This window comes from Micropterus salmoides, unplaced genomic scaffold, assembly GCF_014851395.1.
Source record: "Micropterus salmoides isolate LMB-PRFRI ecotype aquatic unplaced genomic scaffold, ASM1485139v1 Ms_hic_scaffold_10, whole genome shotgun sequence".
Classification (NCBI taxonomy): domain Eukaryota; kingdom Metazoa; phylum Chordata; class Actinopteri; order Centrarchiformes; family Centrarchidae; genus Micropterus; species Micropterus salmoides.
In genome coordinates, this window is record NW_024040041.1 from 16,419,720 (window position 1) to 16,447,573 (window position 27,854).

Consider the following 27,854-nt stretch of genomic DNA (forward strand, 5'->3'; position numbering starts at 1 on the left):
TTTTTCCAACATTCCCATGGTTCAATTCTTTTGTGTTGCTGATTTTTTTTTTCTGAACTCCAGAAAAAAACTAAGTGTTTGTAAACTGTCAGTGGCCTTGCAGGAAAACAAATGACAACATGAGTGATTTGAACATAAGTGAAAAACAGAACAAAAGCTAACAAACCAAAAAGGTAGGCACCTCTGAAGTGAGCCCTAGAAGCCAAGGCTCAGTCTGATGTCTTGTCCTTCACTCTCTCCGTTGCTCAGATTTGGGAGAGCTGAAGTCCTTCTACCCCAATCTATGGCCACAGGTCTGCAAAATACTTTTTTTTTGCTGCATTTTTATACATATGTGATTTTTTTTTCTGTTTTCTTGTTTGTTTGTTTTTTTAGGTTTACAGTCTGAAAAATGGTGCAATACTCAATTATGATCCATACTTTCTTGGATTATTCCACAATGAAAGCCACTAAGGTAGATAAACATTACATTTTAAAAACACACTTATTTTAGTCCTTGAGTAAACATTTACACATGAACTGTCCCCGTCTCCCCTCAGTACTTGTATCATGTTGTTCGTTTAGCTGGATGAGGGGTGAGGCCGACACTCAGTGCAACGCTAGAGGCTAGTAACCATTAACATCAGAATATATTTTTGACAAGCAAAAAGAAAAAACAAAAAAAAAAAAACAAATCAACAACAAAAGTATACTGACTTGAAAAGAATCACAAGGCGGAAATTCCTCCGCTGTAATCACGAGCTCTCACACGTATCTTCACCTCACACACTATTCATTCAAACAACATACAGTACAAGCAGCCTTGTGCAAACACTCAAATACAACAGATGTAAATTTGCCTTTATATCGCTCTGTTTTCAACAACACTCGTATTTCAAATTTAATTCACTCTGAACCGATGCTATCAAAAATCTCTGAAGTGAATGAGACAAAAAACCACTACAAAAAAGTGTTCACATTACATTATTGGCGCTTCTTTTGATTCAAGTATTTGTTTTCATTATTTTGTATTACTCTGATATGTTTATGATCTTGTCTTCTGGGAAATATAATGTTGAGGAGGATACACAGGGTAAGGGCTGAAGCCAGGGCAGGGGAGGGGGCTTAGGCTAAGTGGAAAACAGAGAGCTCTAGCCATTTACACACATACATCCATTATGTACTCTTGGTTGTATTATGTATATGGACTAGCATGTGCATATTCAACCCAGGCCTTTGTTGTTGTTTTTTTAAAGAGAGATTTGCTAATTCAACTCTTTTTGGGGCCCCTGCCCCACACCCTTGTCTGATCCATGATTGAGAAGCATTTTTTTGCTCAAGATCCAGTTGCCTTTGAGTCCCTGTGACTTTAAAAAATAGGAGAGCATCTGATTTCCAACACTAGACAGGTAGATAAGAGTGCAGTGGAGGGGTGTGGGAGGGGCCGGGGCTCTCAGTGCTGGTGCTGCGCCAAAAAATCCGGGGCACATCTGAGACTCGACCTCCGTCCCAGTCACCCATCCGCCCACCCTGTTCGACTCTCCGCTTCAACGCCAGTTCTTTGATTCAAGTCCAGTGTGGAGTAAATACAGATTTTCAGGAACAAACAAACACACAGACAGACAACACAGGCAATAGTGATTGTTTTGTTGAATGACGTGAGTCTAAAGCGACTCTGGAAGAGGGCAAATCCCGAAAGTTTTAAGACTTGGTACCAAACTTGAGGTGTGTCCCTATTTCTGCTGATACACAGGGTCCCTGCTTGGACCCTGCCCCCAAAGCCAGATGTGCAGAAATGACCTGTCGACCTTCAGGTTGGAGGTCCAAAATGAACCACCTGGATACAGCTTCCCCACATGTGGCCCAGAGAATGAGCCCAGACGGGGTGAGAAGGCGGCAGCTTGCAGAGAAACAGAACACAGGTATCTCAGCCTTGGAGTGCACAGCTGAAACTGACATTTTTTTTTTGTAGTTTCTAGTTTTTGCGAAAAACCTTGATGATAAAGAAAAAGATGTTTTTGGTTTTTAAAGAGATGTACCCGATGTGACCCATAAACAGTGCACAGACACATGGGACCAACAACGTCCCCCCCCCACACACACACACACCCCTCTCCTGCAGCCTGGTTCTCTACTAAATTTCCAGTCCCTTGTTGGTAAAAAAACCCCCCATAAACAGCACAATTCGTCCGTCCTGCCCTTCTACTCCTCAAGCCTCCTACAGCTGGAGCTTGTGGTGTACGCCCCTGCAGCAATATAAGAAACTTAAGTCTCATCACATTAAAGATGAATTAGGATATGACAAGGTGGAAGTAGATAATATTAGATCAGTTGGCACAAGACTGAAGAAGAGACGGCCAACCACTAGTGCCTCCAGCAGGTCATTTAGTGTTATCTAGTAGCTCTGTCCACACAGTGGGAGACTTAACCCTTGAAGAGAGGCTCTTTCGGTGCCACTTATATTTTAACTGGGGAGGTTTTCAAGGGAAGCTGCCGGGTAGTAAAGGTTGAGCGATAAGTGAAGATTGGCAGATGTAGGGGGAGGGGGGGGGGTGGCTGTGAACAAACACCTCCTTGTCTTTGCATAGAAATGGAAGGCTGTCATCAGTTGAGGTGGTTCTAAGTGTAACTGAGTGCTCCCAGAGTTAAACATAAAGCACCAGCGTGAGTGAAGCCCATCAACACTAAAGCGTGTGTGTGCGTTATGAGACGACATAGAGCAGAGGTTGGGCACTCCAGGATGAACAGAGTCAGTTGGCTCACTATCCTGGAGAACCTTTGACTACACTACCTTTACCCACTTGACTTGACTCTTTCCAACAACCCCACGTAAAGATATCCCCCACCAGCCTTTTCTACTGACATCTGCAGTGTTTCATATGGCCTTTGCTGCACGGCTGAGGCGTACCTCTAAACTACACGCTGCTTCTGCCTCGGAGGCAGTGGGAGGGGCAGGAGAGAAGCTGAACACTGCATAAAGACCAATATTTAAAAAAGCTGTGAAATCACCATCAGGAAACAATCATTATCTATATCATCAATGATAACAGCAACAATATCAGCAAACTTTATGACAACAATACAACAAAAATGCACACTGGCAATTCCATAAGTGAAACAAAGAAAAAAACAAAGAAAACAAAAAAACACATCACATGCCTCCATCTCTGGCTAAAGTGATCTTTGCAGGAGAGAGACAGAGAGAGTGTGGAGTCGGAGGTTGCTGAGGACAGACTCTGGCGCAGCAGTAGTAGTAAATTTAATACAGGTGGGCCAGTTCTGAAAGAGCTGCTCTTGGCCTGGAGGCCGGGGGAGGGGAAGGAGGAGGAAGAGGGATGCCAGTCTGTAGGGATCCGCAGGGAGGCAGCGAGCGAGCGGGAGGGTGGGGTGAGGGCTGCTGCAGAGCACTGCACTCTGCAGCAGGCAGGCACTCAGTGGCCACACTATCACACAGGTTGGCAGGGCCAAGAAGAAAAAAAATAAAAAAATAAGGACAAGAAAGATGGCGATCCTCCCTGCTGGACCCAGTAGAACATAAACATGTCGAGCGTTTCCAGACACCAAGGCTAAAGATTTCGAAGTATGTAATGTAACAGTGATATTTACTTTGATAAAGATGAGTGCTTTGGGGTATTTCCCTCCTGCACCCATCATCAGTTGAGTTAGTTCTTTCTTTGTATTTCCCTTCACTTTGCTACCATGTTTGACATCCTTCCTGGTCTCACCGACTTGAGGGAAGGAAGATTGAAAAAAAAACAAAAAGAAAACAACAAAAAAAGCATCTTCACATCCATGTTAAGTTAAAAAATAAATGTATAGAGAAGCCACTAAGCAGATTGCTTTTTTGTCTTTTTTTTTAAATTTTTTTTATTTGCCAGTGTTGCTTCTCCTTTCTTCTAGTTGTTGGCATTAAGGGTATAACGAGCTGCGACGCTCTTGCTAAGTGCTATGATAGACCACCTATTCACAAATGTTGCAAATGCTTCATACTTTTCTACATACGCAAATATGGGCAAAAAAAGGGTCATCTGGGTAAAAAGGAAAATAGGCTTCTCTCACTTTGGTTTGATGCCTTCTCCCCAAGCACACACGCATACACAGAAACAAACACACACAAACTATCCTCCCCCCCAAAAACTAGTCACTGGCATAAGTGTGGAGAGTAGGCTGGCTGAAGAAGTGCTTTGCGTGTACGTCCTAGTATCTTGGACAGAAGGTTGAACACCAGCTCGCCACTCTCCTGAGCTCACACACTCTTGGGGTGTGTGTGTGTGTGGGGGGGGGGGGGGGGGAGGGTGGGGGTGAAGGGTAGTAGTGGCAGTTGTAGGTGAGGTGGGGGTGGGGTTACAGGGCAGATAGAGCTTTTGCAGTTCAATCCTTCCTTATAGTCTCCTCTCGTCATGATGGGAGGGTGCTTGGACGGTAAAGTCTGTGGCTTATATTGCACGTCACTTGAAATGGTGTTTTTGCGGGTGGAGTGGGGTCATTGACTAGACGCCGGTGGGAAACATTTACGACTTGAGGTTTTCCACAACATCAGTGAGCGGGTCCGAGACTGAGACCAAACTGCGAGTTGCCCGCAGATGAGTTGAGGTGCATTGAAGTATTTGTCTTTACAGCTCCATAGTAATAGCAGTGGTTCATTTAGTCATCCATCAGGTCTATAACTGTACATGTGACGACCCCCAAAAACTTTCTCTTCCCCCCTCTGGGTAAGGTTGACAGACACATTTGAATAATATCAGTTCTTAGCTTTGTTTGCAATGGTTTAAGAGGAAAAATAAAAAAACCCCACTACAAATAGAAATGGCTTGAACACGGGTCGAACAGAGTTGCATCATTCCTTTTGAGCGTTCTGTGGGGAACTCAATCTGCTTGCAAAAAAATGCACTGAAGTTGTGAGCTGTAGTTGCTTATGTTAAGCAGCAGCAGCAGCATGTACTCTCCACTCAGGTTTCACTGGCTCAGAAATAAGGGTGTGCAAGTGTCCGTATGCTTCTTCACCAAGTACAGAGTGAGTGAGGATAGCAGGGCAGGAAAGAGGTTAAGGCTAATATTAGTGCTGAGAGAAACAAAAGTTGAGTCTGGACCAGCTGAAAGTTCGACAACCACTCTGATTGAAGGGTTTTAACTTTGGGAATGATGCCTTTTGATGGATCTCTGAGGTGCAGTATGATTGCCTCAAAAGGCCGAGAGGGATTACGCAAGTTTAAAGATGGCAGCTCGTCACTGTGTGTCAGTTTGACTAAAGTACATGTTTCACACGGACGAGTTCTCAAAAGGTCATTCCTGTAAAAAGTTCTCTTTCTTGTCGAATGAAAGACTTCTTCCTTTGTCTCCAAAAGTAAGAGCTGAACACTGTGACCAAAATCTCTCAGTGAGATTCACAAAAGAACTGCAATTGAAATGTCATTAAAAATGAAAAGGAGTCGAGGAGGTTGGCGAGGGTGAGCAGCGAGGATGTAGCCTCGCCCTCCTCTCGTCTCTTCTTCCACCATTACACCCACACTGATTATCTCCACAATGATTTGCAATGTTTTTGCTCCTGTTGGTGTTCGTTATGCCTGGGCTCTTCTGTCCTACATGGACTCCCCACTCAGCAGGTCCCCAGGCAGCAGCGTATTTATTTGGGTGGGACTCCCCATGACCCGTCCCTCTTCTCCACTCGGGGGTCCCCACAGGCTGGAATACTGCTGCACGCCACCCCACAGCAACTCTCCGCCCGTCTTTGCTCCGCCTGTTCCCAGACCACTGCTATTGCTGCTGCTGCCGCTGTTGTTGTTGTTGTTCCAGTGGGGCGAGTGTCCGATGGGATGGGAGGCTCCGGACCCGGCCCCACCCATCCTTGTCTGATTGGTGCCTGGAGTGGCCTGCCAGCTGGTTGTTCCACCAAGCAACTGGCCCTGTGCAAAGAAGCGGTTCACTTCCTCCTCCCCAGCAAACTCTGCCAGGATGGTGGTGTTCCCGAGCACGCACCTGGATGGGGATGAAAGAAAAAAAAGTTGAGAAATGGTCAAAACTTTTTAAAAATGAACTGAGCCAAAAAACGTAAAGAGGCGTACATGTGCAGGGACTTCTGAGCCTTGGCAGCTTCATCCTTGGAGCTGTAGCGCACCACAGCGTTGCCTTGTGTCAGGTTGAGGTGGAATGTGATGAGGGGGCCGTGCTGCATGCACAGCGTACGCAGAGTCGAACCATCAATCTGGGACACAAACAGGACCGCAGAAAGTGTAAGTGCACAGATACAGTTAATACTCTGTGAGGCCTGAATGCTCAAAGGCTAAGAGACAGCTGTTACCTGTGGAGTGAGGTTCCTCAGAACCAGCCAGCTGCTGGTCCTGGAGGAGCTGTCCGTACTCCACGTGGTACCTGCTGTTTGTAAGGGAGAGACACAAAGGTGGCAGAGATTTCTTAGCGTGAAGTTTATGCTTACGAAGCTCGACTGAAACCAGAGTCAGTTACTAAAACTGAGTAGGTGGTGTTGATTCCTACAGTGAGAAAAGAACCACCACCCAGTGTCAGTTGACAACCACAACAAGATTTTCTTAAGCCGTTGTCAGTCCTGCCTACTCTACCTCCAGAATTGGCCTGTGGTTGTATGCCACATCAAAGGGGTGCTGGCTCTACGAGTACACTCACACTGCAAACTTCATCGAACCATCACAATGTGGTTCCATTGTCTAACCTTTAGACAACTCACACGACAGCAGAAGAAATGGCTTACACTTTGTGCAGTATGTCTTAACTAATTTTGTGTTTTTTTGTCTAATATTTTCAGGAGGACAAGGACAAAAACATTAGTTTTTACTGCATGTCATATGTCTTACATGTGTTTTGTCAGCAAAGAATTGCAAGGATGTCAAATCTATTCATTGTGTACTAAAACAAACCAATAAGCCTGTTTAATTGTCCTGTTTGATTACATCCATCCATCCATCCATCCATCCATCGTCAACCGCTTATCCTGCGTACAGGGTTGCGGGGGGCTGGAGCCAATCCCAGCTTACATCGAGAGAAAGGCGGAGTACACCCTGGACAGGTCGCCAATCCATCGCAGGGCCACTCATAGACAAACAGCCATTCATACTCAATATAATTTAGGGTCACCAATCAACCTAGTCCGCATGTCTTTGGACGGTGGGAGGAAGCCTAAGCACACAGAGAGAACCCACGCAGACACGGGGAGAACATGCGAACTCCACACACAAAGGCCCGGAACGACCAATGTTTGAACACACAACCTTTTTGCTGTGAGGCGAAAGCGCTAACCACTGCACTGTTTGATTAAATAATTATTGTAATTAATACAGGCACCAGAGGCGTTATATAGAAGAGACACGCCACTTTAAGAATCCTCAATACAACTCTATAGGGAAAACCCGTAACGCCAAAGATGACGGTTGTCCCGCCCCTCCCGCTAGAAAGCCAATCGTCTTCTTTTAACAGCCGAGGTGGGAAACATATTTCAGCCAATCGTGTGGTTCCCCTGATGTAAGGGGCCTACAGCAGTACAAGTGTAACCTTATTTTGAGGCAAACATTCCAACTTTTTCAGCAGTTTTTATTAGATTTTACTGCTGATTCTATTAATGTAGTTTTTATGTCCCGGTGACCAGTGAAAGTTTAGTTCTGGCTCTCTCCCCATTCATTCAGAAAGGAGCCTGGTCTTGTTAGTCCGAAATAGCTGCCCAGAGGCGTTGCCAAGATGGCTGCCAAGTTGCATGACTTTCCTAGAAGGACTTTGTAGGCACTCTCAATTCAGAATACATGCTTTTTTATTAAAATTATCTTCTTATATATTGTTTGCTGTCCTAGGGGTTTGAATCTATTTCTTGTGATAATAAGAGATAATAATAAAATAAGCAGATTCTGACAAAAACGAAAATGGCATTTGGAAATAATTAAGGAGAGAAGAATCAAAAACTTTGGTGCCTGGCTGCCCAAATATTACGCTTTAAGACTACCTGTGGTGTAAGAGCTGCTCCAGCCTTGGGCCAGACCCAGGGAGTTGCCCCCCCAGGTTGAGGAAGGCTTGGTGTTGGTGAGGCCAGGCGGGGGGCGGGAAGGGGCCGTGTTGCTACCCCGGGGGCCCTGGGGGACCTTCCACAGCTCATGGGACAGAGAAGCCTGGCTGTGAGAAATGGGGCCTGGAGACCAAGTAGACTTCATCTCTGACAGTTTACCTGGAGGGAAAAGAGAGACAGAAAAGTTTGGCCTGCAGAACCAAGTGACCGAAAGACAGCTGCTCCCATAGGAGGGAGTCCTGCAGAGCAAAATGATTCGACTAAAAAGTTCTTTCATATTTGCTCAACGCTTCCCATGCCACACACAAGGAGGAAGGAGATACACTAACACCACAGGGGAAATATGCACTGCAGGAGAGGCAAAGTTGACAGGGGGAGAGCTCAAATGAGGATCATATTTAATCAGGAGCAGTGACTTGAATGGAAAGGAGAGATGTGGTTCTCCAGTGAGCGTCTGAGGCTCTGGTTGTTAACAGTAACAAGAGGGACAGAATAATGTTGTGTTGCAGCGAGTTAGCCACTGCAATGTGGGGTGGAGAACATTATGGATAAACCGTGTACCTGCATCGTCCGTTTCCGGGGACGACAGACTGAACGAGCTAGTGTAGGCACTGACTGGCCAATCAGTGGAGGGAGGCAGAGCCTCGTTCTGAGATGAAGTGGGAGAGGAGCCTAAGCCGATGCCATCAACACAAACAAATAGACAGACACAAACAAGTAAGGAAAAAAGAATAGCAGAGAGAGAAAATGGAGTAAAGGAAAAATGCACTACAAATGACGACAGTCAGCTCATTAAGAAGAGAAAAGTATAAACTGGTAAATGAATGATTACAGAGGCAGTTAAAAGTAGGAAAATGAAGAACAAAAGAATAAGAAGCGGGCTCTCTGGTGGCAGCAGCATGATACTGTAAGACCATTTTAGTGGACTTACATTAGATAGGGACACATCTTGTTCTGTAAGTGTATTTTTCAGATAGTGGGGAAAACAGATTTCCAAGACCTTTGCTTGCATTTACTGTGTTTAACTATACTGTGACATGGAACTTGTCTTGTTGGCCAGGACCAATACAAGCAAAAAAAATTTTTTCTTAGTATCTTACTAAGACTCTTTTTCAGACATTTCTCTCACTCTTTGACCATGTTCTCACCTCCACTCCTGTCCCGCAGCAGGTAACGGTTGACATCTTGGATGTTGGTGTTGATGGTGGGCCCGCTGGGGACACTGCCGGGGGTCACGTTTGGGTCTGTCTCAGGATCGATATTCTGAAGGCCCTTCCAGGGAACACCGGGGCAGAATTCTAAAAATCAAAATGAAAATGTTAAAAATGACAATGAAAATTGCACAATGGCGTAATATTAAAGATGATCCATTGATGATATAAAATCTTAACTAACAGCTACCAACCAGCTGGTAATCAGGTATCAGTTTTTGGTTGCGGAAGTTTAACTGGATGGTTACTATATTTTGACTCTTTATGCACTGAGTGATAGTAGTCCTGTTTAATTATACCCCATATTTCAGTAATGGGAAATGTTACACAGCTAAATATTTTTGCCAGTATCCAGAACTGCTGCATTCATTTTCCAAATCATGCTGTCCCCACTCTGTTAACATTGCCACTCTTTTATTCCTATTTTTTCCTATTTCCAACAAAGTAAATCAATGATAGTGCCTTTCACATAGGTGGAAAATGCACCGCTGAGAGCGAGGGATACACAAACATGGCTAACTAGATGATACAAACTGGTTGACCGTGACCTGGCTCCCGACGGCAAACTGGCAATCAATATTGAGTACTTCAAGTGTTCCTAACCTGGTGGCCAGTTTATATTGGTCCCATTTGCCATCTTGTCACTGTTACTCTTGCCCTGCCCCCAGCTGTCTGGGGGGACCAGGGGGCTGGTAGGAGACTCTGAGCTGGACATCAGGTTGTAGGGGCTGTAAGAATCGTCCAGCTGATGGGGCTTACCAGGGGGTCCTAGGTTGCCACCTGAGAGAAGTGATATTAAAACAAAAAAATGTAGAGGCTTATATCAGCAAAATGTTGGAAAAGTTTTGGATTCAAGTGAACAATCAAAGGTGTAGTTTTCATGTTAATCTTGCTTTGTTTGTTCACACTACTCTTCATTTATTAGTCTAATTATATTTAAATTATATTATCTTTAAATTTTAAATCATTCTGTTCTGAACAGATTTAGCATCTTTCTTACATATATTATGGTGTCTGCTACATAGTAAGTAGAAACTCCCAGTCTGACCCACATCCTAAATCTGCATCTTGCAAGCTGAACACAGGTCCTTGGCATAAAAGGGTCTTGCTGTTTATACTGGAAGTGAGATTTAATTTAGAAAAGGCAAATATTAAAAATTAAGGCAAATAATTATCATGAATACAAACTTTGCATGAGATCTAAAACAAAGTGTTCTCTAGTGGGGACTTCATTTTTAATACCCAGGATTCCCTTCCTCTTCTCACCATGCTTGCCCAGGTTGGGCTCCAGAGGAGAGGTGCTTCCAGAGAGGCTTTCGATGGAGTTGGGATGCGTCCACTGCGACAGGCGTGATTGCGGCTGGGGTGGTTCCTTCATAGACAGACTACCAACCTCCATGCAGTTTACATTCATGTTTGGATTCAGTCCAGCTGAGGAGAAAAGACAGATGTTACTACACAAGCCTATGAGGATTAGTGCTGCGTTATCTATTTTCCATTCAAAGTGAAATGTTAATGCCACTCACAGAGAGAGTAGGGGCTATAGGTGTTGGGAGATGACTGCGGCTCTTTGGTCTGCAGGTCGGGGAGGCCTGGAGCCTGGGGGTGACCAGGAAATGAATCCAGGGTGGATTTGGCCCCACCAGGATGCATGCCCGAGTGGGAGTGGGATGGCTGCTGTTGCTGCTGCTTCATCAGCAGTGCCTGGGCCAGCTGACGCTGGTGCTGTTGGATCTGCTGCTGCATGTTATTGATTGTACGTGCAACCTGGGATGAAATCACAATGGAGAAACATTTAGGATTTATAATGTGCAGGTATTAGGTATAACAACTGAAAAATACATAGGCCGGACTGTTTTTACATTAGTTTTACTTCAATCAACTTTATTTAGGTAAAATACATGTAACTCGGTAAATTTAGGATTTTTCAGTGATCAGAGTGAGTAATAAGAGAGCAGGAAAAAAAAGAAAACTGCAGGTTAAGATGGAAACTTACTTGCTGCTCTTGCTGTCGAATGGGACCAGAAACGTTGCGCTGTGCCTGCAACATCTGCTGCTGAATTTGTAAACGCTGGTATGCCTGTGTATCAGGTATAAGCATGGTTCCAATGTTAAAAGACGTCACTGTGTCTGTAAATCCAGTTATAACTCAGTAGGACGGAAAAATAATAAAAATGTCTTAATTTATGTATACTGAAAACATGAAAGTACACATTTACAGTGCAATTAAAAAATAAGTTTGGTCTTTGTAGTTTTGGGGTCCTAGCTATTTGACGTGTGTGCTCTACTACAGGCAATGATATTTAATACATCTAATAAAACCGAAAGCAGACAAGGCTATACGAGGCTCACCAGTTGCAGCTGGTAAAGTTGATTCAGAAGGGTCATATGTTGAGGGTTTATTGGTGAGGTTAAAAGTGCAGGATTCAGACCAATGTTTTTTGCTGCAAACTGTAAGAGCTGTGCTTGAACCTGTGGGCAAAGTATCGACAAGTTAAAAAAGACAATGTTTTAACAAAGTTAAAATATAAAACAGAACTTGTGGCTAGCACATGCACTGTCTATACGAACATGAAGTCAACTTATATTACGATATTAATATGCTATTTTAAGGTCTGTGCAGCCCCTTTACTGATATATGAAAGATCAAAGAGGTCTAAATTGATACATAATAAATGAGAAACTCATAGTGGAGATGTTTTTAAAGACTGTAATCTGAATGTAAAATATTTATCATTGCATACATTAAAACACTTTGCATACTAATGTGTTTGTGTAGTAAGTGAGAAATGAGGCGACGTGCGTCTGTGTACCTGAGGGGAGAGAAACTGAGGCACTTGAGCACGTAGACTAGGCTGAGAGGAACTGAGAGGCGGCACTGGCGGCTGAGGAGGCGGCTGCGGCTGCTGCATGGCCCGGGCTTGTGCTGCTCCACCACCACCAAACATTCCACTCTGCATCTGCTGGATAAAGGAAGAGTCGAAAGAGAGATAGTCAACTTGTGCTTTAGATTACAGTCACGTCCCCAAGGCTCTGGAACAGCCTGCCCGAAGAAATCAGTCTCGGCTTTTGTCCTTTAGGTCCCTTTTTAAAACATACTTTTATTGGAGAGCCTGTCTTGATTTTACTTGAGTTTTCATTTTCTTTGAACTGTCTTTCCCCCCCCCTTTTTTTTCCTGTTTTATTTTAAACATATGACTTGTCTTATGACATATAATTTTCCACCTCCTTTGTGAAGCATTTTGTAACATGGATTTTGAAAAGTACCAACATTAACAATAATGATTATTATTATTATATTAAAATGGTAATGATCATTTGGGAAAATAGAGCCAATTTAAAGTTTAATTTGTTTTGGAATTATGAAAATTATGTGCAGCTTGTTTGTATGTGGAATAAAAACTTCTTACAACTTACTGTCTTACACAAACTTGAAACGTTTTTATCAACACATTTTATCAGGGATACAGTTCAAACACACCAGATAAATATTCCCTACCTTATATTTGTAGCTAACCAGCAATAACATTAAAAACTATTTCATGTACAGCATATTTTTATGTAAATTAATGAATTACCTTATCCATGAAGGGCAAGCGGGGGTCTGCTGAGGGTTCTTTGGAAAGAAGTGGAGGCCGAGGGCAGTTCATGGGCTTGTTGATGAGCCCATTGTTGTAGTCGTGGCCGGCTATCCCCATCCCCCGCTTGTCCAGCTCCGTCTTCTTCTCCAGCAGGGCACTCATGGCCTGGTCCAGGTTCATGTTGTTGCTCTTCAGAGCCTCCTCAGCTGGATCCCTCTGGAGAATAAACCAGAAAGCATCAGCATTGCAGAAGCAAATCAATGCCAAAATGTCCGGTATAAACATCTTACTGTTCCAAACTTCCCTTATCATGTTTCATGACACAAATAACTCATAACTTAATAAATATTAAAACAATTAATAGATGAATAGTTGCAGATTTATTTTCTGTCAACCAACTCATAAATTAATTGAGTAATCATTGGAGTATTTATTACAATCATTGCCAGAGTGAAATAATTTCCATCAATTTGACAAGTAACAAAACACACAGATTTATTTTAAACAAACATTAATTCTGCTCTGTTGGAATATTTTAATAGTTTAAAAAAAGATAAAAAAATAAATCATAAATTTAGGGTTCCTAATTTGACTAACAGCAGTTTAGTGTCACTTCAACTCACCGGGAAGCCCATGTCTGTCAGCTGTTTGATGAGCCGATTCATGATCCAAGCATCTTCTTGCTTCCCTGGGACCTTTCCCTGGGAGAGACGATGATTGCAAATTATTATTACTACACTCACTTAATAATATATTACTATGAAAATGTAAGGGACTATTCTGTACGTAATAAGCTCTGCTTCACACCTTTTGTGGGATCTTTTTAGATGCATTGCCCCAAGAGTTACAGGAGGAGTTGCTCTCCTGGGAGGCAGCGCTGTTCCACATGTCTCCCTCCTCAGCATCCCACTGACCCCCCGACAAGTTCAGCTCTTCACCTCCACCTCCCCATCCGTCTTGCATAGGTTTGGGGGCTGGAGAATATGATATCACACATATTAATGAAAGCCTCAATTGTGTTTAGTTGGATAATTTTAACTGAAATAATTTTGTATATGTTTATATTTCTTTTCCTCAGTATGTCTAAAAATAGGAATATAACCTTGACTGTATGATGTGTTTTCATTAAAAAGATTTAACTCTGTCCAACTGGTTAAAGTTAAAGTTAAGCATTCAGCTGGTTGCCCTCTTGCTCGTGAGCTTTTAAATATATATAAGGTTAAGACAACTCTTTGATGAAGGACAATAAATGTGACAAAATTCAAACCTGCGAAAACAAGAACAGTTGACATAAACTGAAAAATAACATGTTTCACATTACTACAGAAACAAAGCTGAAAACTCTAAAATATTAGATGACCACTAGGAGTCAGTGTGGATTCCTGGGTAACATTTCCAATGCTCTTTCTTCCTTTGAACCATTTTGATGCCCTTGACTTCAGTGATCAGGAAAGAATTATTTAATGTTTTTCAGCAGTGGAGCACACTAATTCATAATTCATGAAACCGTACAGGGTTAATCTATTTACCAGGTTTGCAAGAGGCAGATGTCATCGCTGGGTTGCCCCTGCCATAGCTGTCTGGGTTGCTGTCTGACCAGCCCCCGGTAGGTTTTCCCCAGGCAGAGGTCCCATTGTCCACTCTGACTGGAGGGGGTGCAGGCTCCCCCCAAGTACTCTCTGATTTTGTGTGGGAGGTGGGTCGCTCTCCCCAACCTGGGGGACACACAAGGAGAAATGCCTTTTTATAAAAATACTTCACTGTACAAACATCCTAAAATAAATAAATAAGACACTTTGGATACAATCATAAATATTACCTTCAGTATTTTGTCTCATATGACTTTGTTTTTAGATTTTCTTATAAGATGGTAGACACAGATATTAGTAAAACCTAAAATAACTACTACAAACTAAAACAATTACAGTGAGAGAAATAAATTAGCCATTTTTTTCCAAATGGTAATTGTTCTGCATTTTCTAGAAAAATCTGGAGAAATACAGCGGGGGAAAAAAAGCTTATTCACATGCCCTTTTCATTGTCTGACCTTTTGGTGCTTTGTAAGTGTTTTGTTGAATTTACTGGCCATGCCATTTGTCAAACAAATTTTAATGCCAAAGTATGAAGCTTGAAGGATCAAACTGATGTATGCAAAACACAAATGTCTACATGTTCAAAATTAGATTTACATTTTTATTGTAATCATTTGAATAACTGTACAGCTTCAACTGCAATGCATATAACTTATATCACCCGGTTTATCCTTCTGTTTTGGAGTGGGATATGCCACTCATGCACGGACGCAGAAACCTGGGCTTGGCTTAGCAGGATGTTTGACAGATGGATAAGATGCCCATTTAAGATTTGGCGCAGTCCGGCCCCATTTGGCATGAGAGACAGTGCTTTCTCTGAGCCTGTGGCAGTGCCAGGCTCAGCCTAGCTCTCTCGCCAGGGAGAGGTCAAGTCCTAAAGGCTGCTTCAAAATTAGTTAACATTCAACCTTCTTGTATGACTGGCCGAAGTGCTACACTGATATAAACATGGGACAAAGAGCATAATGGGACAAAGAGACATAATAATGTTTTCCCCACTTTCTGTCCTTAGTTATGAATTGCATTGAGCAGTTATTCCTCTTTATTTTTTAACCCAATCCATGCTCAACAACCATTATGCCAGCAAAAGGCAGCATTAGGTTTTATTTGGAAAGCAAATTGATCCAATGTGGAGTCAGCATGCAGGGTCAAGTGAGGGACAGCAGGGGGCGTCTGCACATTCTCAGCTCCAAGGGGCTTGCTCCACCTCCTCCCTTCAACTACTGACAGATGGTGGCTCCCATATAATCACACACTTCCGATCCGTCTCAAACAGTTTGTGGTGAATCGCTGTTTTCACAAGGCACTTTGTAAACAGCATTCTTCTGCTTTGGGTACCCATGAGAAGTTGCCAGTGTTACCCGCACAGACGTGTCCAGTGTTGTGAAATGTGAGGAGCCACATGGAGGGACAGGGCTGGTACTGCTTAAGTCATTTTGATAGTTGATTAGATGTAAATCCAAAGAGGGTAAACTAGGTCAAGATTTTACCTTTAAGTGGATCAACAGATTGGATCTTAACAGTGCACTGTGCTAATTAGCCAACCAGCTTTCATGTTTGACACCTTTACTTTGAACAGTTAAAAAGAAGAAGATAAACGGGGAGAAATGATTTACCTTGAGTTACATTTTGAATATCTGAAATCAAATCACCTTTAAAATAGGGCTGGATAATAAAACAATAACAATAATTATCGTATTATAATTTTTCTCAATAACAATATAACAAATGTTCAATAAATATTCAATAAATGTTTGACTTTATTCTCTTGAATTATACACAAATTAGGACTTCTTTTTTTAGATGTTTATTTTGTGGGGAAAAGGGACCGAAAAAAGCTTTTACTTAATTTGATTCATGCATATTTGTATATTTGTTGACAAAGATTTCTAACTCAGATTTGTGAAGTGAACGGTTTAGTATCCACCATGTTGGGGCGGCTGTGGCTCAGGAGATAGAGCGGGTTAACCGTTAATTGGCGGTTCAATCCCCGGCTCCTCCAGGATTGTCGAAGTGTCCTTGGGCAAGATACTGAACCCCAAATTGGCCTCTGATGCTGTTTTGAATGTATGTGTGTGACTGTTGGTTTCTGTTTGAGCACTCCATGAGTGAATGGTGAATGCAAATGTAGTGTAAAAGCGCTTTGAGTGGTCAAAAAGACTAGAAAGGCGCGATACAGAGCATTTACATAATTTAAATCACAATTAACCATCAGGTTTCTTCAACTTCCACTCAGGAGCAAAAATCAGCCTTTAAACTCAAAAGAAATAACAATTTGATACATATCCTGATAATTATCGATATTGAAAGATATGAAAATCTTTATCGTGATAACATTTTTGGCCATATTGTCCAGCCCTACTTTAAAATCTGAATGCAGAATACAGATAAATTATATTTATCTGTTGTCTATAAGCCAATAAATCTGACCAACAGGTGTGGGCAATGTGGCACTATTACACATTGCAAAATCTGCGCATTATCTATTCTTACCTTGAGCTATCAGGGGACCCCGGTTGTGAGATGGCACAGACTGGTGTTGGACAACAGGATCCATGGGCCCACTGGTGGGCCCTGGGTTTTGGGAGTTTTGGGTGTGGTTTTGTAAAGGTGCAGGCGGCCCGTGATAGGGGTGATTGTGAGAAGGGGGATGGTTATTCTTGGGGCCTGGGGGGTTATTGCCTCCAGTAGTAATTTTAGCCTGGGACATTCCTGGATTGTTCCTGTCCCACAGGTTGACTGCCTTGTTATGGGTAACTGGGTCACCCCAAGCTGAGGTCCCATCATCTATCTCCATCTTACGTCGGATTGAAGGTGGAGAGGGCTCTTCCCAGCCTGTAGGCTCACCCTCAACTGGGGACTCTTGCTTATTGCCACCCCAGCCTCCACCCTGCTTCACTGAGCCTGAGCCACCCCAAGAGCTAATGGCCCCTCCTTCACTACTACCACTGGGCCCTTCCTGAGGCTTGCCCCCCCAACCTTGGGGAGGGCCACTGGGACGCTGGCTAACTGGCTCTCCCCAGCCCCCATTTCCTCCAGCTCCAGATATCCCAGGTCCTGAAGAAGGCATTCCCCAGCTGCGAGGGTTTTCCTTCCAGCCTCCTGCTTCTCCTTCCCACCCAGGGTTGGAGGGACTCTTTTTGCTGTCTTCTGGTTCTCTCCAGTCTCCTGAATTATTGCTCCCTCCACGATTGCCCCAGCTGTGGGATGCTTTGGGTTGATCTCCCCAGCCCTGGGATGTTACCTTGACTTGAGAATCATCCCACCCAGCTGACTTCTCCTCTCCCCAGGACTGACCCCCATTCTTCGGTACAGTGGCGGGGGGGCCTCCTGTTGGAGTGTTCACCCAGCCACCAGGGCCACTTGGGGTCTTAATGTTGTTGGGTGGCTCTCCCCAGCCAGAACTAGGCTGGTTGGTAGCAGCTATGCTTCCCCCCCAACCTGAAGCTCCCTGAGAACCAGGCACATCACTTTTGCTCCCAGGGTCAGTCCTCTGAGCAGGGCCCATGTTAGTGTTGGAGGGCCCCTGGGCATCGCTTGGAGTGGTTGGGCCACAGCCCCATGATTCAGCGCCTACATCATTCTTGCGTTTAGTATCGTCCATGTCCCAGGAGGTGTGCTGGCGAACAGGAGTCTGTCCCCAGCCAGTGTTACATAACACCCTGGGGTCCAGATCCTGGGCAGGCAGCAGAGGAGCTGGATTATCACTGGATGAGTGATCTCTGTGCCGGGGATGTCCTTCCATGCTGTCACTGCTCCCTTCACTGGCACCAGCTGTGCTCACAGCTCTGTTCCAAGGACTAGCCTGCGGATCCTGGGGAGGAGAGCTGGGAGCATCCCAGCCTCCCTGGACCTCTTCAGTGTGCTGCTTCCCCCAGCCTCCACCTGACTGGTCACCCCATCCTCCAGAGTTTCCTGCTCCACCTCCTCCACGGCCCCAGCCAGAGTCCCAGCCAGGTGACTCCTTAGATGAAGGTGCCTTTGAGTCACCACTGTTACCCCATACTGAGCTACCATCTTCTCCATTTACTTGTGGGCCACCTGGTGGGGGCTGGCCCATGGAACCCAAGCCTGCATGTGCACTACCCCAGCCAGGTAAGTTGCGGATGGGGCTGGGGGGTTCCTGCTTATTAGTGTGATTTGGTCCATCAGTTTTAAGGTTCTGAGGTTCTGAACTGAAAGACACATTCGTGGACGGGGAGGAGTGTGGCTCTGATGTGTCAGAGGCCATTATGCTACCCCAGGCGCTGCCAATCCCAGAGGAGTTGCTGTTAGTGTTGGCTCCGGTACAGGTGCTGGTCTGGGCTGGTGGGGGGCCAGGGGGATTACAGAGGTTGGGTGTAGGTTGAGGAGGTGAAGTGGTGTTGCCTCCCCCTGAGCTGCCTCCCCCTGAGCCACCCCCATCATGCCCCAACATGGGCCAGGCAGAAGGGTTGGCATTAGGGTTTAGGTTCAAGTTAAAGTTGGTGGTGGAGGATGATGAAGAAGAGCCCCAGCCCCTGCTGCCTCCTCCCCCCACTGGGCTGTCACTCTTCCCTTCACTCCCCACTGAGGACTGAGGGGGGCAATGGGAGGGTCCAGGCCCAGAGCCCCAGCTGCGATTGGTTGCAACCTGGCTAGAGAGCATGCTGGTTCCAGTATGATTGGCAGGGCTGGGCCCACTGTTGGCCTTGCTGCTAAGGTGGTTGGCAGAGAAGTGGCCTGTCTGGCTATTGGCCCCAGTGGCCATACTCACTGTACTACAACTACTACTAGTACTACTGCTGCTGCTGCTGCTGCTGCTGGTCAGGAGACCGGGGTCAGTGTCCAAAGGGCATCCTCCTGGAGGGGCCTGGCTCTGGCTGAGGGTAATAGAAGGCCAAGCCTCTGTGTCTTTCTGGTCAATGATCAATTGATCCCAGCCACTGAGATTGGTGGAAGATGCAGCACTTGTGGCACTCCTGTTAGCTGGCAGGTGTCCCCAGAGGGGATTATCATACTGGGCTCCCTGGCCGCTTTGTGGGGGCAGTTCTGTATAGAAGGAAATAAAAACAACAAGATGTGAGAATGTGCATAAGGATAAGGAAAAAGAGGTATAGGTAATATGTACGTCATTGCACCCACATATACTTCGTAAGGTTGAAATACCATGGCAACATGTAAGGCTATTTTTGTGTACACAGACTTCACAAGATGCTTTATTAACAAAAATTCCACCCACTCTGAAAATGTAAACACAGAGAGGAAAATGACTAATATGACAGCAGAGAGAGCTTTTATTACAAAACAAATTAAAACACTTGTGCACTCTTTTTGAACACTATACATTTTTATAGGTCACGCATAGTTTTTACAAATGTTTCCAAATATACTATGACTCAAGACAGGGCCAGTGCTCTCCACGATGTAAGATGAGAAGACATTCACAATGCAGCTGTTGTACCTTAGAGGTAGAACAGCGGTTTGATCACTGGCTTCCCTCCAGGCCACATGTCGAGGTGGGCAAGACATTGAACCCCAAATTCCTCAGTGTATGAATGTGTATGAATGGATGATGTGAGCCTTTTGAGTGGTCACAGGACTAGAAAGTACAGTCGATTTACATTGAGCTGAACTGGTGGTGCTGCTGCAGATAATATGTGCCAATTGAAACAGCGGGTGGAGTCGCTGTGCATTACACCAAAGCTTCATGCAACATATGAACAAGGGAATGCTTCAGATATAAATCAGAATCCCAAAAAGAACCTGCAAAAAATAATAACCAAAACCAGCAGACATCTGAGCATAGGGTAAGTGCAATAGCAACAGTGCTTTGTTACTAGAGCGTCAATGTTACATGTGTGAAAACATACAATTCACATTTTCACATCAAGTTTGGGAGTAGGAGTGGCCTTGGAAGGCAACGGGCCCAGTGCATTCTGTCTGTTGTAAGTTTTCTACCTTTTGAGCAAAAGCCACTTTTCTCAGGTCATGTAGCACCAATGTCAAAAATACGTCCGTCTTTCTACTGTACAGACAGCCCAGTTTTATGAAGAGACCATATTTCCAGTGGTGAAATATCCCTTTAACCTTCTGACCTGCTAACCACTGCAGTTATGACCTCTGCTTGACATGAAGCACAATTACCCTGCACTAGCCCTAGGCACCCTGTCTCCTCACCAACACATCAGGCCTCTGCCTGGGCAACTGCTCTGACAACCCAAAGTAATGCCTTATCTTATTTCTCTTACAGTAGATCCCCTCGGAGTGAGTTGAGCGAGCTCCCTGGAGTTCCAGTGTGCATATGGATTGTGTTGGAACAAACTAACCCCAGTTGCAGATCACGATTGCTGCACTGATCAACCTGCCTTCACCTCATTGCCTCACTTCTACTGTCCCTCGTGCTGCAGGGGCTTGTTGTTTACATATGCCTTCACATGCATGCTTAGTTTGTATGCAAAGAGTGACTGTGTCACAACTACATGAGGTAAGTAACAGCATTTGTGTCCCACCCCACTTTCAAGCTTACTTCAAGGCTTACAACTAAAGGAGAGAGTGGAGGCAGTGAGAGAATAGGGGGGAAAAAGAGGGCACTGTGTTTTTGACACACACAGTGCTGTCGTTCTGTAGCGTCACTCTGCTGAGAAGTGCAGGACCGCCATTTTCTCAGTCCTGAACTATAGCCAAAAAGGCTCTGAGCTACCGTCTGTATCTCCACCACTGCTGCTTTAATAGCATGCATGTCTCCCTCTCAATAATAAACACTAAACATTAGAACTCAACAGTGCATGCCTGCAATGCACTGTTGCTGCAGCTTTAATGTTTAAAAGTGCTCATCCACACAATGTGTAAAAACAAGCCACCAAAACAACACAGAAGAGGCAGAGAAGAGAGAAAAATCAGGGAGATTGAAGCAGAAAGAAGGGGAGATGTGAAACACAGTAGTGAAAATACCTGTGGAGAGGTGCCTCCCAACCATCCTGTAAAGAGCTAGGTTTTGTGCGACGCAGCGACCATCCTTGTCTCAATATGTCTGCTCGGCTCGCCAAGCTTCTGAGGCTCGTTTCTGAAATGCTGCCAAGAACTTGCACAGCTCTTGCGCGGCATGAGACAACCCCCCCCCCCCCTCCTCCTCCCCTCCCCCTCCCTTCCTTCCTCACCCCTCGTGCCTGGTCCCTCCCACCAACATTGCTGCTGGGTCTCTCCTCTTCTATCTATTGCCTCCCTCTGGCTTTATTTATATCATGCTCTATTCCTATCCTGGCGAAGGATATTCTCCCTCTCTAGAAAAGCACTGAAAGAAGGCTGGTTGGGGGAGGGGATGGGAGTATTAGAGAGATGGGGGGGGGGGGAGTTCAGAAGTTGTGGTGGTGGGGGCTTGGTTAACAGCTGAACGATGAAGCTGGAGACTCTCATTATGCACTCATGAGGCACGAGGTAAAACAAAACAAAAGGAAGAATTTTATAACCTCTCCCCACCCTCACATCTTTCAACCTTTCAAAACTGTCACTGAATATTTAACCAAGACCACTCCACCTACAATTAGTACTGCCGCCCACAATGCAAAGCCTCTTGAATAGCAGTGGCAGGCAAGAAAGCAAAAAAAACAAAAAAGAAAAACCACAAAAGCCTGCTGCACCCCCGGTTCTGGAATGACATTTTCTCACACATGCATGTGTTAATGTATGAACAAGCAAATCATCTGATCCCACAGGATCACAAATGTCTGTTTTTGTCTACATGTATGACTACTACCCGGGAATGCCGTGATTATAAGCAGCAGCGCCAAGTCTTTGACCGAAAACTGCCAATTCATTGGGGTGCTTTCTGGGCACAGGACATGGACGTGAAATGAGCAAGTTCATTTGGATCTGGTCATAGTTCACGATTACAGACCGGGTGATCCGTCCCTAATCTGTGATCTCTGAAGCTCCAGTTCCAAACAGAGAGGAAAGAGGTTGCATACAGAGATAATAGAGTAGGACATGCATGGGACTTATTAGAAGGCATGGAGGGAGAAGGATAGCAGGGGCTGGGAGACTGAAAAGAAAAAAGAGCAGCAGTCCCTTGGATCAAGGCTGGTATTGTTTACAAATGATCCCGGCACCCACGCAACAACACAATAAGTCAATGTTTGTTAGAGAACAGAGTGCCTTTATGGCTGAGGTTCAGCCCACTGTGCCTCTCCACTGTGAGGACCTAACATGCAGTGAGGTCATGCCACTACTGCATGGCCACTCGCTCCCTGTGTGTTAACATACACACATTGTAGACACTGCATCTACAGTATGGATGCATACACACTGGCAACAACTTCCTAAATGTTCAGATCAGTAAGTAAACCTTCCTTTCATGCTTGCCTTTGGAGCGAGGGGAGGGACAAGGGTCAGGTAAAGAGGAATAAGGAATGAAAATACAGAGAACACAGAAAATGAAGGACAGAGATGGATGTTGAGAGATGGAAGGAGGAAGTAATCTAGGAGGGCTGTGTGGGCCTCAGCTGGACTGATCCTGGCTTAATGAAGTCCCCGAGGGGCAGAGAGGCAGGATGGTACAGAGCTGACAATGCATGCTGCCAACCAGATGAACGAGCTCTATGACACACACACACACACACACACACACACACACACACACACACCCCAGGAATGTGCTACCTCTGTGTTTAACAGTCTCAATTGCCACATCCTAGTTGTTTCTGATTTGGTGCACTGAAAACAGCACATAACTGTATAGGAGAGCACAAAAAAACAAGGGCCACGTCGGCCAAATATATGGATGCAGTTTTCTTTAAGGAGACAACAGAGATCATCAGAGGGCAATTGTGGTTTTAGATCCATTGACGTTTGCAGCACTAAAACAGTTCTTTTTCTAATTTGTTACAAATATGTCATGAAAAGGTGGAACAATTCATTGATTATTTTAATGAAAAATTAATCTGCAACTATAAGTACTGATAATTCATTAATCATTTTGCTTGTCATTTTTCAACCAAAAATGCCCAACCTTCAGTGGTTCTTTCCTCGCAGATTTGGTGATTTGATGCTTCTTCTTTGTCACATATAATAGTAAACTCAATATCGTATATATATATTTTTTTTACTGTTGAGCAGATAAAACAAGCAATTTGAAAAAGTCACACTGGGGTTTGGGAAATTTAAAAGAATTGACATTTGACATTTAATTAACAAAACAATACATTAATTAATTTGCAGATTAATCGATATAGATATATTAATCAGTTGCAGGCCTAAAAGTATTAGCATAAACTACAATTGATTACAAAGTATTTTTAAATTCTGTTCAGAGCAACTTAAATTATCTAATTGTCCAATTAGTTCTTATAAAAAGTATATTCTACTGAAGACTGTTAATCTGCAGCACTGCATGAAAGTATGGAATAATAAAATTATTATTACGTTGTGCAACCACAAATGTGAAACATTGAGGTATTGTATAAGCAAGTGCTGAGGATGCTCTACTGAACCAGCTGATATTTGTGTTACAAAGATTTAAGCATTTCCTGTTTGCCTTCCTACTGTGATGCAAAATGACAAAGCAGAACAGCTGCCATCAGCTGTATGCCGAACCAGGAGCGCTCTTGTGGGCCCAGTACACACAGAACACTCGGCAGCTATTTGTTTCTGCTACTGTTGGGAATATGCTGAAGTGGCACAGGTGGTTTGTTGGTTGAACTGTAATCATCATTCAACAGGGAAGCTGTACAGAAATATATGCAAGAAATTCGGTGTTATATGGATGCTTTTTTTGCAGCTGATTTGCTGTTAATGCAATGTTATTATCTCAACTTTATGTCTAGGGAAAAGACTAACAGAGGGACAAAACTGGGCTGTCTTTAAAAAAAAAAAATACACAGACATCTGATTGTCATGCTTGCCTGCGAGTATACCCTTTCTCCTCCTCCTGTAAAGGATAAACCAGGTCAAGGGCTTTCTCCAGCATGCCAGTCTTAAAATAGCTTGCTCTCTCACGCCTCCTCTACATGAAAGGAATATGGTTTGTTAGCCAAGCAAGGGACAAGGCTATAATAAAGGGAAGATTGACATACATACATATAGTATGTGCAGCCTGACTAATCCTAGCTGGCCCTGGGGCCAGCGAGGGTATGTGTGAGCTGAGGTGTTGGTGCAGCGGAGGTGGAGGAGGTGAACACATGTGCAAAATGCGAACAACTAACATGGCAGAGAGCGAGAGGAGCTGGGGCATAGACGAGCGAGACAGGATAGAGAAAAAAAAAAAAAAAAAAGAGCGAGCGCCGAACATTTGTGGTTAACAGAGAGCTGATGTTTAATCACATCACAAGACGTCCCAGTCCTCTTTGAGGGGATTCCCAAGGCTCATTTACAGCATCATCAGCAGACTTAAAGAGCACATCCAGTCTAGCATGCATACACTCTCTCTCTCTGTTCTCCACTAGACAAGCTATTAGCACATTAGCTGCACTGTTCTTTTACTTCCCTTGTTTTTTGGGGTTTTCAGCCCTTGTTGTGCTTAGCAAGTACAATACCTACTGGTACATAAAACCTTGATAATTACTTTATGGGCTTTAACTAGGAGGTGTTGGACAAATACAAAAGGGAGTAGCTAATGGTTTGATTAGCTAATTTGACACAACTACATGCTTAAAAAAGGGATTTACATATGCCATTTAACTATATACCTTTAATAAGGTTAATGTTTAATATTTCATTTCAATTAATCTTCATTAAGGGTATTTATATTATTACTATTTATACTGATATGAAATCTGAACTTTGAACCATTAAAATATGCGAGTGGTTGCTGCTTCTTGCTTTTACAACAGAATAATACTGTAAGTGTAAGGTTGAGCAGTGGACACATACAGTGTAGTCTGCAGAGGAAGAGAATGTTTGTGTTTACATACAGGCACACAGGCCACGTTTATCAGCCCTACTTTTCAAGAGAGCCAGCATGTGACTGGGTAATGAAAGACGGGGGTGAGGCGAGGGGGAGTCAGCGGATGGAGAGAAGAGGGAGGGGGGCGGGAATGAATGCAGCTAGTGTGCTTCTACTGTTAGCTATAGGCAAGAAATGAAAGTAGGGAGAGGGACAATCAGCAGACAAGGCTTTAGGGACAGGTGGGAATTTTACAAACCAGAAACTAAGATGACAAGTTTTTTATGATGAGACATTAGGTTGTTGGAGAGACACATGAAGAACTGTAAAAGGGAGATAAAAGTCGAGTGTCATGCTCATGAGCAAAACTTCTGAGCACCTTTGAGTTGCCTTTAATGTTACAGCTCAGCATGTAATATCTGCAGAGGTATATATGCGAAAACCTCCCACTGGACTCCTATCTCTCTTTAAGTCTGGAAGGTCCTCTTGCCTGTCTGTCCTAATGTAATCAGTCAGTTCAAAGATGTACACGGAGCAAAAGCAGAGCAGAGTGGGCCTGCCAGAGAGGGGCGGAGAGAAGCAGCAGCTTTTACCGTAAGCCATGAGTCACTTCAGCCCACAGTACTGGACCTCTGCCATGCTCGCTCTCTCCTTCTTTCTTTCTTTCCTCCTCACTCAGTCTTTCTATCAGTGCCAGGTCAGGCCCACTGAGGCGCCCAGCCAACTAGCTCGCTTCATATGGCTCCTCCTCCAAAAACAGGAAATACTGTAGGGCTGGTCAGCAATGCTCAACGAAGAGTAGGAGGATGATGATGATGGAGGGAGGAGGAGAAAGAAAGGAGGACAGGATAAACATCTCATCGCCATGGAGACAGAACTGCACTCAGAGGGGTCGGATGATGCTTAGACACACACACTTATGGTAAAATTTCCTTTCCTTCCCAGACAATGAGAAGTGCCCTAAAGAAGAATTATCAACATCATCATCTTCCAAGAACAGATGACACTTTATTAAGACTGAATAGACATTTACCAGTTGTAAATACATGAGAACCTGGTTTACTGCGACATGCTGAGCTTCAGGAAGGAAAATACACACATGTACAGAAATAGCCAGCTGTGTTTACTCTCCATCCTCTACCCCTGGATTCCGCTATCCCCATTTCTAATCCCCAGGCAGAGTGAAAATAAACAACAGTTAGCAGCACCTGTGATGCAAGTGCCGTCGCACAGGTACACCGAACAGTTATAATCACAGTGCCATACAAAAAACAAGAGTGGCAATCTAATGCCAGTATCATCAAATTAGAGCTGATATTAGTCTAGCAACCAGCTGTCAAAAATAAAATGACAACATGTGTAACTATATACGCTATGCAAGACCTTTGTCAAGTGACCTACATATTTATAAAAGTATCTGCAAATTGTGTTTTGACATTTTCTTTTTGGAGTCATCAAAAGCCTGGCAGACACTGTGCGGATTAAGTCTGATTTTAAGCCCAAATTGGTCATCTGAATAATCAGAATTGGGCTGAATCTCTGCCATATTGGTTGCTGTTTGCAGCGCCTGATTAATTGCCTGAACGATATGGTTCTCAGACGATCTGTTGGATTTTGGGCATGTCAGAAACTATCAGTGTCTCGCAGTTTGATTTGTTTGTCTGTTACATGTGTTACAAATCTTTTATAAACTGTAGTGAACTATATTAATATTTTTGTAGGTAGCATTTTGTGGCTAAAGCTATAGACTTGACTGAGACTGCAGTGATATAAAAACTGAAATCTGCTGCAGAACAGATGTTTTTCCATTCATAGTAGAATTGTACAAAATAACACTGCCTTTCTCTCTGTTTGTCAACACTGACGAGTACACAGTTGTCTTGCTTGAATAAACTTTATTGGAATTGTCACCGCACAAAACCAACCGGGGGGTTCCATGCTTACGCTCAGTGTGAGCACTCAAGCTGTGGTCAGTCAATTGATTTGCACAGTGTCAGCATAAAAGTGGGAAAAAGGCTGATTAAAACTTGTAGTGCGAGTTAACACAACGTACAAGACTAATAAAAATGCACAGTGTCTGGCCAGCTTACAACTACTCTATATGCTACTGAATTCCACTCAGAACTCTCAGTAAACGTAAAGTCACGTAACTAAACCATGCACACTACCCAGTTTTGCAATATACATTAATTGCATTCTCAAAAAAGGTGAGTAAAAGATAGTGACTGGCCAACCAGGCTGACCTGTAGGCAGGCTGGCTGTGGAGGAAGAGGAGCAGGAGGGAGAGGAGTGTATGGCTACTGCTGCTGCAGGTTCAGTAGTGGCGGGACGTCCCGTTGTGGTGAGAGGCAGGGTCCCGGAAGGTAGAGGTTGGCCCCTCTTCAACAGCTGCTTGTGCTCCTGCTGGCGGAAGCGTGGGGGCACCTCTCTGGGCGGGTAGCGCTGCTGGAGCAGAGTCTGGGGCTGCTGTGCTGTCTGCGGCTGGCCTCCGGAGGGGGCGCGCTTGCCATTGCCACTGCTTGGGGGTACAGACGGGACGGCACTGGGGTTGACGGGGGGAAGAGGAGGGGCGGGGTCGAGCTTGGCAGAGTCTGGCACTGCAGAAGTGGATGGGTGGTGGGGGGACAGGTA

General features: G+C 44.3%; 1 protein-coding gene across 4 annotated transcripts; it reads right to left on the minus strand.

Moving 5' to 3' along the window:
- tnrc6c1 (trinucleotide repeat containing adaptor 6C1) lies at positions 1-27,608 on the minus strand. 4 transcript variants are annotated; one of them, XM_038699111.1, is made up of 18 exons: positions 25,817-27,608; positions 16,880-19,396; positions 14,324-14,509; positions 13,602-13,768; positions 13,418-13,495; positions 12,792-13,010; positions 12,027-12,176; positions 11,566-11,685; positions 11,210-11,293; positions 10,740-10,980; positions 10,480-10,644; positions 9,817-9,993; positions 9,151-9,300; positions 8,564-8,674; positions 7,943-8,161; positions 6,278-6,351; positions 6,042-6,181; positions 1-5,955 (listed from the first exon to the last, which is right to left on the minus strand). In XM_038699111.1, exons 1-18 carry the CDS (start codon positions 25,824-25,826, stop codon positions 5,559-5,561), a joined length of 5,205 nt encoding a protein of 1,734 aa, XP_038555039.1. In that variant the 5' UTR covers positions 25,827-27,608; the 3' UTR covers positions 1-5,558. The 4 variants fall into 4 exon arrangements, with proteins under 4 accessions (XP_038555039.1, XP_038555031.1, XP_038555022.1 ...); XM_038699103.1 differs by lacking the exon at positions 25,817-27,608 and adding an exon at positions 21,299-21,421 and having other exon boundaries at positions 12,027-12,173; XM_038699094.1 differs by lacking the exon at positions 25,817-27,608 and adding an exon at positions 21,299-21,421.
- Positions 27,609-27,854: the final 246 nt, after the last annotated feature.

What these genes read in the sequence shown, in the direction of transcription:
- tnrc6c1 (XM_038699094.1), bottom strand. Translation starts at nt 21,323, where the DNA reads ATGGTTGGGAGGCACCTCTCCACAG. An exon ending in TGGGAGGCACCTCTCCACAG is followed by an intron (nt 19,397 to 21,298) that starts GTATTTTCACTA and finishes CCTTCTATACAG; the next exon opens with AACTGCCCCCACAAAGCGGC. An exon ending in CTAAAAAGATCCCACAAAAG is followed by an intron (nt 13,496 to 13,601) that starts GTGTGAAGCAGA and finishes CGTCTCTCCCAG; the next exon opens with GGAAAGGTCCCAGGGAAGCA.